Here is a 14,393-nt window from a genome sequence, read left to right as displayed (position 1 = left end):
TAGGAGAGGAGGGGATGTGGTAAAACGATGGGTAACGTTAGTCAGATGCGAGCACTACTTTATCAGAGTACATGCTATTTGTTGGCCAGTGTTGCGGAGCCGGGAGCCGTGGAGCCGCCATATTTTGCTAGAGCTGGTGCCAGAGCCGTAATTTTCGTTAAAAAACGGCCCCGGCTTCGGACTAGACAAACAAAGAGGATTTTTATAAATTATAATTTGGTAACTCTGATTTGTCATGTGCAAATGCCCCTATTTAGTTTTTCAAGTCCATTTTTATCAAAAATTGAACTTTTAAAACCTTCAAAAGTCAAAAATAGACGTGGGAAAAAAATATGTCGAGTTTTTTCTTGATTTTAGGTCGGAGCCGGAGCCGCACCAAAATCAAACGGCTCCGCAATGATGTCTGTTGCACACCCACGTAATAACATATCCATTTCCTTATATTATCCTTGTTTTAAATGATTTTGTCTATATATGCATTTTTCAATGTTGATGTTTTGTTTAGTGGAAAACGTCCACACACATATTTCATGAATAGAGCTTAAGGGATAGGTCAATTGACGATAAAATATTTTTATCCATTATTATAGTATACATATTATCTACAACTGTAGATTATAATTAATGGCTAAAAACTTAGGACACTGCTATAGTTTAAACAAACCAACCAATCAATATCCATTCAAAGTACATAATGTTTTTACGCAAAGGTATGAATGAATATGTTTATAAAACTTTTAATACAAATAAAATTGCCAGTCCAATGTCCCTGTATGCACATACAAAATACAAATTGCATATTTTGCACGTATTGGCAACCGCAAAATTTCAAAATAAATCCATCCTTAAGTAGTGAAGCTTTTAACAGCCGAACGCTTCAACCAAAAAGACATAAATTTCAACTTAAAAACGCATTGCTAAGTGTTTAATTTTTGGTGTGCAGCTAGCTGTTTTTGCTGAGGAAGGCCGCAGATGAATATAATATTGCGGCTGCCGAGCGCTGTGATAAATGTTTTGTCGCTGCATTGGAAAGTACTTATTCATCTTTGTTACATGCTTAAATTGGGATAAAAAATATTCTAATTATTATTAAAAATTTCCTTTTGGTAGATTGTTATTTTAGTCAACTAAAAGTTTCACATCATTAGAATACATGAAAATCTGGTGTAAGATTCTACTAATAATTAATCCATCACAAAGGAAGACATGATTTTAGTACACACTTTAGACATTGAGAAAATTTTTTTGTTTAAATATATTTTAGCTGCCAAAACGTTTTTCCTTATAGGATACAATCTAGTCAATTCAGACTAGGGAGGATAGGGACATTTGACTATCCTTTTTAATAAAGTAACAGGATGTCTGTTTGTTGATCTGTCTGGTTGTATGTACCTAAGAATCTAGCTATCCGCTAAACTGATCGGGTTCTTCTTTGCAGGGTAGCTTCTCATAGGTCCCAAGATTTATAACTATTTGGGGGGAGGGTACCACCACCATCCCAAGAGAAATCACAAAACATCGAAAATTTTAAAAATGTTTTAAAATTAAAGTGCTAATAGAGACCTCTAGCACCAAATACTTTTAAAAAATGATCTCTAATTAGTTTGCTGAAAAACTTTAGGAAATTTCGTGTTAAACTTTTTAATGCATAATTGTAATCTATAAAAAGAGGGTCTTTTTCAGCTTATACCAACAATGACATTAATTCGGGGAAAAATCACGAAACTTATAAGTGTTTTTCAGCTGTCGTTGGGGGGCAACACATCGTAAAATTGACGACCTCTCCATTTGCCCCCCAAATATTATTTTAGATTTATTTTGCCAGTGGTTATACCTTATTCCTGGTCTTTGTTTATTATAATTGAAAATGTACACATTGTCCAGTATCTTATCCCTTAACCCTTACAGATCGGGGGGGGGGGGCTCCAAGAGCCCCCCCCTCTAGTTTTTTCAATCTCATTTTTTTTGTAGGTAAGATGGAGTGCTGTGACTTCATGACTTTTTAAGTTTAGTAATTATACGTCGGCAAGAGTTGATTTTATTAGGATATCTGGTCTGTGTCGGTCGTGGTGTCCGGTCAAAGTCGGTTGGGTAGCACCAAAATTCTAAAAAAATTCTTAAAAAATCTTAATTTCTACATTATGACTTTTGTGTATAAGGAGAAACCTAAATTTTTTTTGGTGAATACTTAGATATCAATGACCTTCTAAGAAAAAATGTGTTATGACCGTTTGACCGCTCCCTGACCGACTTTATGACCGATTTTTGTCCGGCTTTTACTACAGACATATATCATGAATATCGTGGCTTCTATTACAGCTAGAGTCCTATAAATTTTTTTGGTAAATCCTTGAGCAACATCAAACAGATAAAAATATTAATCGGCGCCGCCAACCGCCGTTTTACCGCCGTAACCGCCGAAAATGGCGGTTTCCGTTATTTGCCGTTTTTTTGGCGATGATCAGAAAAAGTAATTTTTTTGTTATGAAAAATAAAAGTTCGTCCTAAAATTTGGTCATCCTAGCTGCAAAATTGGCCGCTCTACAGCTGTTTTAAAATTTAGCGGCTGGCCGCTAAAAGCGGCTAAGGAGCGGCCTGGCTGCTATGACTAGAAAAAATAATTTTCTCTAAAAAAACACATGAACCACCAGAAAAAAATTTTACGTCTTTATCTGTAACAGGAGCCGAGATAGAGGGGGGGCTCTTGGAGCCCCCCCCCCCCCCCCCCCCCCGATCTATTAAGGTGGGAATTGGGGCCCGAGCTGTAAGGGTTAAGATTCCTGATTCAGACAGAATAATGTTGTTAAAGGGACTGTGAACGAGAAAATTTCTCATCAGATTATCAAACCTTAACATCAATTCATATAATCTCAAATATAGTGCAAATCTGTCTCTCGTTTCCTAAAAAACGGCTTTTTTCTGCCGATTTTTACTATGTCCAAGATAAGGGCAAAATTTTTTGTTAATAGGACGTTTTTGGTTGATCAGTGTAGTGAAATGTGCTTAGAAAATGTTAAGATTTGATAATCAGATGAGAAATTTTTACGTTCACACTCCCTTTAAGTATATTTGGTTTGATTGACAGTCTACAAGAAATAATCAGGGAAAAACCAACCTAGGTTCGTATCGTATTAGAGACAGCTTCCCGCGGATAGCAAAAGAAAAAATTATAAGATTAATTCCAGTTTTGTTAACCCTAAGGAACCGAATGCCATTGCCAACAAAACTAGTATTAATTATTTTCATTTTATTATTCGTAGAAAATTGTTTGTAATATGTTACGATTCAGGATTTTTTAGTATGACTCAGAACCGGTACTAATCCTGCGGATATTAATCGGTTTAGAAGCCATACTGGTATATCTTTTCTTTATTGTCTACGCGAACAGGATTTTCAGAAAAATTGGATTTAAGACAACAGGATAACTTGATTAACACCTTTATTATGATAAACAAATTAGCCCTTCTAGTTTGGAATCAACCAATTAAAGTACCCATAGTTTTTGGATCTACTGCAGTTCACGGTAAAATATTGCTGGTAAGCAATATTTCCAAAAATCTATTAATTTTAAAGGCTGCTAGCTGCCAAACGGCTGAACGTACAGATCATACCCGCACACCATTTTAAGCGGCATAAGAAGGCCTACAAATAATCTGGAATAGCCAAGATCCAATTATGCACAGGGAAAGCCTCACTGAAGAAAAAACGCGTAAAATAGGTCTTTTTCGCTCATTTCTCTGCACTGCGAGATAGTTATGCATTATTGATTTATGGCTATTCCAGATTATTTGTAGGCTTTCTTATGCCGCTTAAAACAGTGTGCGGCCATGATCTGTACGTTCAGCCGTTTGGCAGCTAGCAGCCTTTAAAATTCATAGATTTTTGGAAATATTGCTTACCAGCAATATTTTACCGTGAACTGCAGTAGATCCTAGTTTTTAAAAGAAAAAAGTTTCTAAAATTTAAAAATATAAAATATACAGGTATGGTAAGTAAGGTTTTGTGGCTTAATCGACATATGCATTTTTTTTGATTAATTCAAAAAATAAAAAGAAGACACCCTGTATTTATATATACTGAAAAGTATGTTATATTATATGCTTTTTCTATATAACATATCAATACAAATGTAATCAAATCTTGTTCCAGAAAATAAATACAAAACACAATAAAAAAACAACAAGGATGACAACAAGAAAATGTGAATATTCATTATGTTAATGCACTATATAATACTAGCAGCTAGGCCTCTAGGGACACCTAAAAAGGAGGGGGGGGGGGGAGATTTGAGTCAACCCCAACCCCACATTTTATTTTTTCTAGGGGGATATATTTATTTAAGGAGAAATGGGATGCTACAGTGTAAAGAAGAACAGTATCGGTTAACCGGTTAACGAGATCTTCGGTGCAGAAACCCACACAGACAGACTATAATAAGGAAAACAGGGACGATAAAACCAGTGGATAAGAATTAAAATCAGAAAGAATAAAGTTAATCATTATTTACAAATTATAAAGCTAACAAAAAAAATAAATTCTTTAAAGTGTCCATAGACATACCTACATCCAACACTCTTGCAGATAAACGTCTAATAACTGCATAGAACGATTAGACGTTATTTTCTAGTGCTTCTTTTTAACATTTGGTCAGAAAGATCAGAAAGAAGCGTGACAAACAAATGATTAATAAAAACATTTTGAAAGTTATTAGCGGAAAATACAAAAGCTATATGCCTCTATGAATAACAAGGATGACAACATCCATAAAAGCGAAGCTCTGAAACGGTAGGACAAACGGACATTAACACTTGTGTAATGTCAGAACTGAATAATCAGAATGCGAATGTATAAGAGTGAAAGCAAAATTGTAAGTAAATTTGTTGAAAAACTGCTTGATACAGGATAATGATTATGGACATACTTACATTTTAGGACTTGATTATAGAGTTGCTTCGCTTATAATATTGTACTTTGGTTTCCCAGGAATCAGTATACCAAAAATCAGACCAATCAAATAATTAGGTCACATACAAATTTGTTGTTAAAAATGTAACAAAATCAACATGTTTTAAATGGACGTACGGACATTTTGGTAATGATTATAGAGTTGCTACGCTTTCTAAATCGTACCTAACTACTAAAGGAATCACCATGCAAAATTTGAAATCGATAGGACAATTCTAACATGTCTAAATTAACGAAAAAAGCTATCCGTTACGGACGGACGTACGGACGGGCCGACCCTAATTATAGAAAAGCTTCGCTTTTAAAAAAAATACCTTGAAAGTAAGTGAATAAGAAAGCATCATTGTAAGCTTCCATAACCTCGGCATAGAATCCATCCTGTAACAATAAATGTATAAAAGTATAGATGGATAATCCAGACAACCACCTGGTGGAAACCCTTTTCGTCGGCTAGCAAATTGCTTTCTGTTCTTTTGTAGGAGATCAGCTGTATTTATATTTCCGAAGCTATTTTCAGATTTCAAAGACCAAATAGAAATTGAGAGAGGGTCCACGCCCTCTGGGCAATCCTGTAACAAGATAAATTATTAATATCCAACGGTTTCCCTCTTGCATATAGACCACATAAGATCTTTTTAAAAAAACAATCCTCGCAGTTTACAACCTATTCGGACCAGCATTTACTGAGATCTTTCGCTTCTGACAAAAAAAAACCTTAATACTTTATATTATAGGAGGTATAGTATTAAGCTTCTTCAAACTTTACACAGATTGAAAAAAAAAGTTTTTTTTACTGCATATGAAGTGAAAAAGAGCAAGGATAAAACGTATTTCATAGCAAATAGGAAGAAAATTGACAATAGTTCAAAAAAAATCATTAAGACAGGCACATATACATTCTACTACTTTGAAAGATGGACATTCAATCACTGCATTAAACGACTGGAAATCATTTTCTAATGCTTTTAGCCTTACAAAGAATGTGTCTTTCTAAAGCAAAAAAAAGTGAAAAAGCTATTTAGAAAAAAAAATTTAAAATGTAAAACTAGATTAAAGATTGAAGAAAGAATGGACATGATAATAAAAATTTAGATAACACTTTAACGATATGTATAGGTTGGAAAAAAATATATAAAGAAGGTAAGCTAAAAAAATACACTAATAGAGATGGTACGAAAGTATGTAAAAAGTTAGTTTGTAAGTAGGTCTGTAATAATAGATATATTATTACTTGGATGTTGCACCAGACTTTCATATCCTTATAATAAAGTAACAGGATATCTGTTTGTCTGGATCTCGCTAACCGCTGAACCTATCGGGTTCTGCTTTGCAGGGTAGCTTCTCGTAGATCCAGGGATGGTTTATAGCTGTTTGGGGGGAGGGTACCACCACCCTCCCAAGAAAAATCACAATAAATCGAACCCCCATCAAACATCTTTACCTCATCCCCTCCTCTCTTACTGAATGAACGTACTGGTCAATAAATGTGGCCCATATTATCAACCTAAATTGACAACTGTAACTGTAACCTAGATTTCATATTCCTCTCACACTGTGTCCCAATATATGTGCATACATGTGAGTAACATTTTAAACATTAAAATAAAGTAATAGAGGGGGCATGAGCTATATGTAATTATGCCTGCAGTAAAGGGGACCCTGTCCAGATTTTGTGTTGCGTCTTTGAAATCAGCTAAATGCGTCGGAAATATAAACTCAGCCAAGTGCCTAAGAAAGAACAGAAAGCAATTTCCTAGCATACGAAATAGGGTCCCCACTAATTGGGCCAGATAGTTTGGATATTATATTAATACATTTATTCTTAAAACCCCGAGTGTAGCGTAAAAAAAGGTGATAAATCAATTCTCGGCCTAACACCGAAAACTCTCCACTTTGATAGGTTATTTTGTAAGAACATATCTTTTTTACATACATGATGATGAAAAGAGATAGTTTTTAGTTTTCCATATGAAAAAGTTTCCACAGATTAAGTGATAGAGAATTTGACGAAAAAATGCTCCCCCCTCCCCCCCAAAAAAGAAGAGGGCGGTCCAAATAATTTAATTTAATAATTTCAATCTAAATAAGAGGCAATTGTGCTTAAAATAATTGGAAGGTCGTTTGGAAACTTGAAGGGAAAAGAAAGGTTGTAAATTTATAAATCCAGCATGGTTCCTCGCATCCCTGAAAAGTTTCATAACTTGAAAAGAAAGATTCTTTGTCACACACTTTATTTTATCACTAGCGGCTGCGCCCCTAGCATCTAGGGGCTCAAATACAAATAGATATGGAAGGGCAGAAAAATAGCATAAAACCATACCCAGACTTATTCATAAAAAATAAATAGCCTAAAACCAACTCAGGGCCTATAAGAAGCTTCCCTCTACAGGAGAACCATATCGTTTCAGTGGTTAGCGAGATCCTTCGCTACAAACAAAAAAGCTTAGTACAATAGGATTTTCATGTGGTTATATTGACACGGGAAAATTTGTCGTCAATTAGGTTGCTACAATGGTCCTAATTTATTGGTCAGTTCGTTAAAACAGTAGGCGGAGAGGGGAGGGGGTAAATGGGGTGGATAGAGGGGGGGGGGAGCAGGGGTGTTATATCGATATTTTAGCCAGTCGAGAGAATCACTTTATTAGAATACATGGTGGAAATCTGGTGCAACATTCAATTAATAATTTATTAATTGTCACACACTTTATTTTATCGTTTTCATACTCTTTAGGCTAAAAGTGTGAACTAAATATTACATATTTTTTTTAAAAACCTTGAAGATATCTAATTCGACAAAATGCCCTATTACAGAGGGCCTAGATGACATTAGACCTAATCTTACAAAAGACCTAATTACAAAAGACATATATCCTACAAAAGACCTAATTACAAAAGACATATATCCTACAAAAGACCTAATTACAAAAGACATATATCCTACAAAAGACCTAATTACAAAAGACATATATCCTACAAAAGACCTAATTACAAAAGACATATATCCTACAAAAGACCTAATTACAAAAGACATATATCCTACAAAAGACCTAATACGACAAAAGTTTATCAATGATAAAATCAACATCAGACAATATTATAGATTATCATAATAGAAAACGATTACCTTTAAATTCATGCCGCAAGCCTCATGGTTTCCACGGTTTATAAATATTCTTTTGGGATACAAACACTTCAGGGCGAATATCAACACACTAAATAGAATATAATTAAGTTCAAACTTCAAGGTTTGGATGGAAAATACTTCTTCTTTCAATTGTCCATGCTTCTGTGTAAAGGATCGTAGGCTACAGCTAATTAATTGACTTAGTGGAGTATATGTTAGTTTTTGAATATCATCACCCTGGCGGGTATAGGATGCCAGAAAATCTGGCTAGGTCATCCAGGTAAAAAGCAAAAATCTATTTTTATACCTCAACAACGCATTGAAAATACCCAAATTTATTTATATCATATCCTCAATACAAAATAATAGGATATCTCTCTGTCTGTCTGTTTATCAAAGGATCTCTTTAACCGCTGAACCGATTTGGTTCACATGCTACTTATAAAGATAATTATTCTTCTTATTAAAACTACTTACATACAGGGTATAGAGGCAGGTCCTCTATCTACTATATCACCATTGAAAAGATATATTGACTTTCCCGGCTCTCCCTAAAATAAAAAAAATAACACTAAATTATGGTTTTTTTCTATTTCCAGTATGGCATCGTGGAATAGACAATTTTCTATGAATATTAAAATGTAAAATGAAAAGATTGAAACAAATTTTATAAGACCTGAGGAGGGGCCAAAGCTGTCTATTATACGATAAATAACTATTTTGAAAGGTAAAACAATGAAGGATAAATTGATGTATACCCCAAGTTTTGAAAACAAAATTACTTGTTATATGTAGATCACGATTAAACACGATGTTTATATTCTGCTATATAGTTGTACCATCCAATCAATATTCGATAATATTTTCAATACACATAAATACCCAAAGAGGGGGGAAAAGACATTGGGCTGTTTATTACACAAGTCCCCAAAGTTTTAAAATTACGTTTTCTTATTCGCTGGCTTAACAAATTTGGGGACTTGTCCAAACGTTTTAATCACTAACTGAATGTACAGAAGGGGTAATTTTGTATATCATCATTAGAGATGTACATCAATTTATCGGTCATTGTCTTATCCCTTTAGATCCCTGTAGATACCAATGATTAAAGTCATGCATAATTTTTTCTTTTTTCGTCGTAGATTTGTTCAAGAATTCATAAGCTTTACCTTCAAAAAGAAAATATTGAGTAGATCTTTGAATTGACCGTGTATATCTCCGCATACGTGAATACTTTCTTCGTCATCCAAGTCAACTTCAACTAAACTGAAATAAAGGGAATAGTAGCTTTCACAATATTGCGTAAAGTTGTGAGTAAGATTCCAGTCAAAGGCGCTTATTAGGCCAAACTGTTTTTAAATATGCATTTAATTATGCTATGCGTTTGGTCAAAATTTAGAACAGTTAGACTTAATAAGCGCCTTTGACTGGAATCTTACTCACAACTTTACAAAATATTGTGAAAGCTACTATTAACTTTGTATTTTTAAATCACAAGAAATTAGAATGAATTTACAAATATAAATATGTTTGCCTCGTACGGGCGAGGGTGATGTCCAAGACACTCTAACGGTCTAACAACCAATAATAACTAAGGGGAGCTAAATATCTCTTTTTTCTAACCAAATATCTAAAGGTTTAGCTTTGGTAATACCAAACAGACCTTTGTCTGAAAGTCCTAACTGTACATTGTAATGAGTTGCGCCTGATTTGGGCAAAGGCACTCCCCCGTCTCAAACTATTAATGTCGTACACCTGACATAGCAGCAGTCAAAACTATTTTTACATCTTTAGTTATGACACATTCTTAGACGTATCATCTCCCCGTCGACGAGCGGATGCGCTACTTGTTGAGCCAAGGTCGAAGGTTTGAATATATGTTGCAAACAAAAAAAATCAGAAATTTTTATGTAATCCAAACAGACAAGCACATAGAATGACTTTTAATTATAGAGTAGCTGCGCTACTTAAATAGTATTCTAACCTGCATGGCGAAGCTCTGAGGCATTGTTCAGTCTGCTGCAGGACCCGGTAGATTATTTGGGGTGGGAGGATACCTCCCAAGGAGTAATAAGTTCTAAAATATACATTTATTTTATGTAAAACTGTTTGTTAGAAATTTAAAATTTAATTTATTTTCTCGTATTCATTCGAATCCGGTGGACAGGAACCGGTTCTCATCAATACGAAAAAACTATGTCTAGCATCGTATTTTAAACCGCTTTCTACGAATATAGAAATGTACAATCATAAGATTAAAACCATTTTTTTAGCCAGTGCCTTCGGCATCACAGGGCTAAAAAAACCGGTTTTAATCTAATAATTGTACATTCTATATCCGCGGAAAGCGGTTTATAATACGATTAAAGAAATAACTATTAAAGTACAAAAGTATTAAAGATTATTTTTTACGGCGTTGCTACAAAAGACCAACTCTACAAAAGACCAACTAGACGGTTCTACAAAAGACCAACGCCTACAAAAGACCAACTCTACAAAAGACCAACGCCTACAAAAGACCAACTCTACAAAAGACCAACGCCTACAAAAGACCAACATTCAAAAAATCGTAATGCTAGAAGTTCATAGCCGCAGAGCTCGGCCCCCTAGCCTGCCTAGCCGCGGGCGCTCGGCCCCCTTGCCTATAACCTAACCTAACCTATATGTATGAATATTTAATGTACATTAATTTATTTATAGTTTAGAATATCGTGGATTTTTAAAAAAGTGGTTGGTAGATTTTTTTCAAATTTTTAATATTTTTTACAATATTTAGGTTAGGTTAGGTTAGGTTATAGGCAAGGGGGTCGAGCGCCCGCGGCTAGGCAGGCCAGGGGGCCGAGCGCTGCGGCCATGTATTGATTATGTAATACATTATTACTAAATTTAATGTTATATATTTAATAAATAACAATATATAGGTGTTGGTCTTTTTTAGGCGTTGGTCTTTTGTAGAGTTGGTCTTTTGTAGGCGTTTGTCTTTTGTAGAGTTGGTCTTTTGTAGTAACGCCTTTTTTACATAATATAATATATTACATTTTTTTATATACTTAGAAACCTTTTAAGTGTCATAAATGCATTAAAATACATCAAGGAAATGTAAAAACGAGTATTAAATTAAACAATTCATCGAATAGTCATACATAATCCGGACTTTGTCTGTCCTGTCCATCTATCCATCTGTCTGTAGATCTGGGGTTTGCTGAAATATAATATACTTATATTAGTTATGTTATGGGTTTAGGCTAGTTTAAAGAGTTACCTAAGATCTTGGATAAATTGTTCATCAATTCTCTGTTTTTCTGATAGCCTTGGTCCTGTATAATCCTGAATAATATATATATTTTTATCACTTTTAACCCTTATCGGTTGGTGGGGAGTGGGGGGGGGGGGTTGTTTCATGTCGTTTTCTGTGTACATAAGATGTAAAATCAACAGTTTATTTTAATAGCCGAGAAAATCACATTTCCCTCATACCGTTACAGACTCACTTACAGTATATTATAGAGTAGCTTTGCTACTAAAAAGAGAATGTGTTGCTTTTCTCATTTGGAAAACAATTTGTTCTCTAAAATGTTGATAAATGGTTTCACAAACAATAATAAAGGTACTAAGAAAGAGAGGGAATGTCTGATTGAGCCAATAGGAGAATCGCATCGGAATTTACATTGGATCTCATTGGTTGAAATTATGTACACATTTTCCTACGAAGGCATGTTTTTTTTCATTTCATACATACATAAAAGTCAGCTGTTAACAGTATATTTTCTTAGTAGAAAGCTTTGCGGAATCAGAATTAATTGCCCAAAAATTTCGTTTACAATTTGAAAGCTTGAAACAAAGTTGGATTCTTAAAAAAAAGTTAGGCTGGCAACTCGCTGGTGAGGCAAAATTATTTTTGTGAAAAATCCTCCAAAATCGAATAAAAAAATTTACAAAAATGAAATAAAATCTTAAGAGGGTTATTAACATATGATTTTGTTTAATTTTTGTAGATTTAGCAGCCGCGCGGCTTAAAGAAAACATAAGCCACTGTAAGCCTCAGCCGCATTCAGCCACTGTAAGCCTCAGCCACTGTAAGCCTCAGCCACAAAACTCCAATTCAGCCACATTAAGCCTCAGCCGCACTAAGCCTCATTCAGCCAACGCCCCTCTAAGCCTCAGCCGCAATCAGCCGCGCGGCTTATAGTTGGGGAAGCCTCAGCCACACTCAGCCGCGCGGCTGTTAATAATTTGAAGCCGCAGCCGCACTCAGCCGCGCGGCTTCAAGAAAGCCTCAGCCGCAGCTGCAAAGTTATGATTATGCCGCAGCCGCAGCCGCGCGGCTTGATATTTGTAAGCCGCAGCCTCAGCCGCAGCTTAATTTTTTAAATTCAGCCGCAGCTTTGACACAGCCGCGCGGCTGAGATATTGTAAGCCCCAGCCGCAGCCGCTAAATTAGTACAAGCCTCAGCCGTCAATTCAGCCGCGGGGGTTCTCCTTAACAGGGTAGCTTCTCATAGGTCCTGGAAAGGTTTATAACTATTTTTTTGGGGGTGGGACACCCCCAACCCCCCCAAAAAATTAAAAATCCCCCCCCCTCAAATAAAGAAAAAATTTTTAAAATTTTTTAAACTTAAATTAAAAATGAGGGGGGAGGCCCCCCCCCCTAAAAAAAAAAATTCCCCCCCCCAAAAAAAATTTTTTGTTTACTTTTCTTTAAAAATTTAAAATAAGAAATTGGGTTATTAAATTTGACTCTCTCTCTTCCTCAAGTGCCCCCTAGAGGCCTCTAGGGGCGTAGCCGCTAGTTATATATATATTGACATTGGATGGTTTTGAGCTAATTTTGGGGTGGGGGTCAGACATTTCCATCGCCCAAAAATAATTTTTTTAAATGTTATACTTTTAAATTTTTTTATATTCTTTTATAAAAATTTTATCTTAAGTTTTTTTTAAAATTACAACATAGAAACTACCATCTCGAACAACTACAAAAAGTTTGAACCTGTAATGTAAGAGCTCCAGTAGCGCAATCAGTTAGCGCACGGTTCTTCTACACTGTTATGCCGGGGTTATAAGTTCGAATTTCACCAGGAGCAATACGTTTTTGAACGTTGATACTTATGAATATTATTGAATACTATTTATAGGGTAACTGCCCTACTGACGTTTGCCTAATTTTATTGTTTTTAAAAGATACAAATTTTTCAGAATTTACTTAATATTTACTATGAATTTGTATTATCTTAAATTTTTTTTCTTGTACAAGTGGCCTATTTAGCTCAATGGTAGAGCACTCGTCTTGTAAACTAGGGACCGTGAGTTCAAACCTCACAGGGGGCAATCAATTTTTGTGATACTCAAGTTATATAGTAGCTTCTCTATTATTTTTCCGTTTAGGTACGCAATACTTGTTATATATAATTAAGCTTCTCCTACTTAGATATTTCTTCAATTTTAAATGTATTTAATACGTTGTGGTTGATGAGAGACACTGAAAAAGTTATGCAAAAAAAAAGATTTGTATGGAGAGTTATTTTGTCTGTAGATTAAGAATTCGATAACTACTGAACTAATGAAAACTTTTTAAATTGCCTTTTCCAAGTTTTTGAATTTTTTAAAAAACTAAAATTAAAACTGGTGGGTGCTCAACCAAACTCCCCCCTATTTTCCCATAAAAAAATAATAAAAGTCACCCTTCATCCCCCCAATTTTTTTTTTCTTCTGGGATTCGAAGGATGATAGATGGTTCAAAGCTGTTACCGTACCAAAAAGCTATCAGAGCTCCAATATTTCAAAATGAAAATTTGTCTTATTTTTAGATCATTAAGTATTATGATGTCTGTTTGTTTGTCTGTCTTTATGTTTGTACTACAGGATCTTGCTAACTACTAAACCGATATGGTGCTCCTATTCAGGGTAGTTTCTTATAGGTACTGGGAAGGTTTACAACTATTTTGGGGGAGGGTACCATCACACTACCAGAAAAAAATTGCCTTAGAAAAAAAATTAAACATCACCCCAAAATTAAAAATGGGATTTACTCGCCCTGGCCCTCCCCACCCAATAAAACTCACCCTACCCCCCAAAAAATTATTTTAATTCAGTTCTTCTTTTTCCAGTACCTATTGTTTAGTATTTTTTGTAATAACTTCATAATTACATTGTCATTAAGATTATGTGACATAAAAAGTTAGTCATAAAAATTATACCCATGAATAATTGTAATAAAAAGCACTTTTGTAAAAAAAACATTTTTCATAAGAGGTAAGTTTTTATGACTAATACATTTATTGCAAGTGTACATATGATAAGCATTTTA

General features: G+C 34.7%; 1 protein-coding gene across 1 annotated transcript in view; it reads right to left on the bottom strand.

Moving 5' to 3' along the window:
• Positions 1 to 14,393, bottom strand: part of LOC145332357 (uncharacterized) — a 39,570-nt gene that overhangs the window by 10,072 nt on the left and 15,105 nt on the right. Inside the window, exons 5-10 of the mRNA XM_080177358.1 lie at positions 11,352 to 11,416; positions 10,074 to 10,166; positions 9,259 to 9,355; positions 8,567 to 8,640; positions 8,090 to 8,177; positions 5,280 to 5,343 (exon numbers count right to left, since the gene is read on the bottom strand). Of these exons, the coding sequence (XP_080033484.1) occupies positions 5,280 to 5,343; positions 8,090 to 8,177; positions 8,567 to 8,640; positions 9,259 to 9,355; positions 10,074 to 10,166; positions 11,352 to 11,416 (481 nt within the window). The remainder of the gene's footprint in view (positions 1 to 5,279; positions 5,344 to 8,089; positions 8,178 to 8,566; positions 8,641 to 9,258; positions 9,356 to 10,073; positions 10,167 to 11,351; positions 11,417 to 14,393) is intronic.

The sequence above is a fragment of the Acartia tonsa genome, chromosome 11 (genome assembly GCF_053477335.1).
Source record: "Acartia tonsa isolate MP-2025a chromosome 11, ASM5347733v1, whole genome shotgun sequence".
Lineage (NCBI taxonomy): Eukaryota > Metazoa > Arthropoda > Copepoda > Calanoida > Acartiidae > Acartia > Acartia tonsa.
Note: the sequence above shows the minus strand (reverse complement) of the source record. Positions and strands in the feature narration are given on the sequence as shown.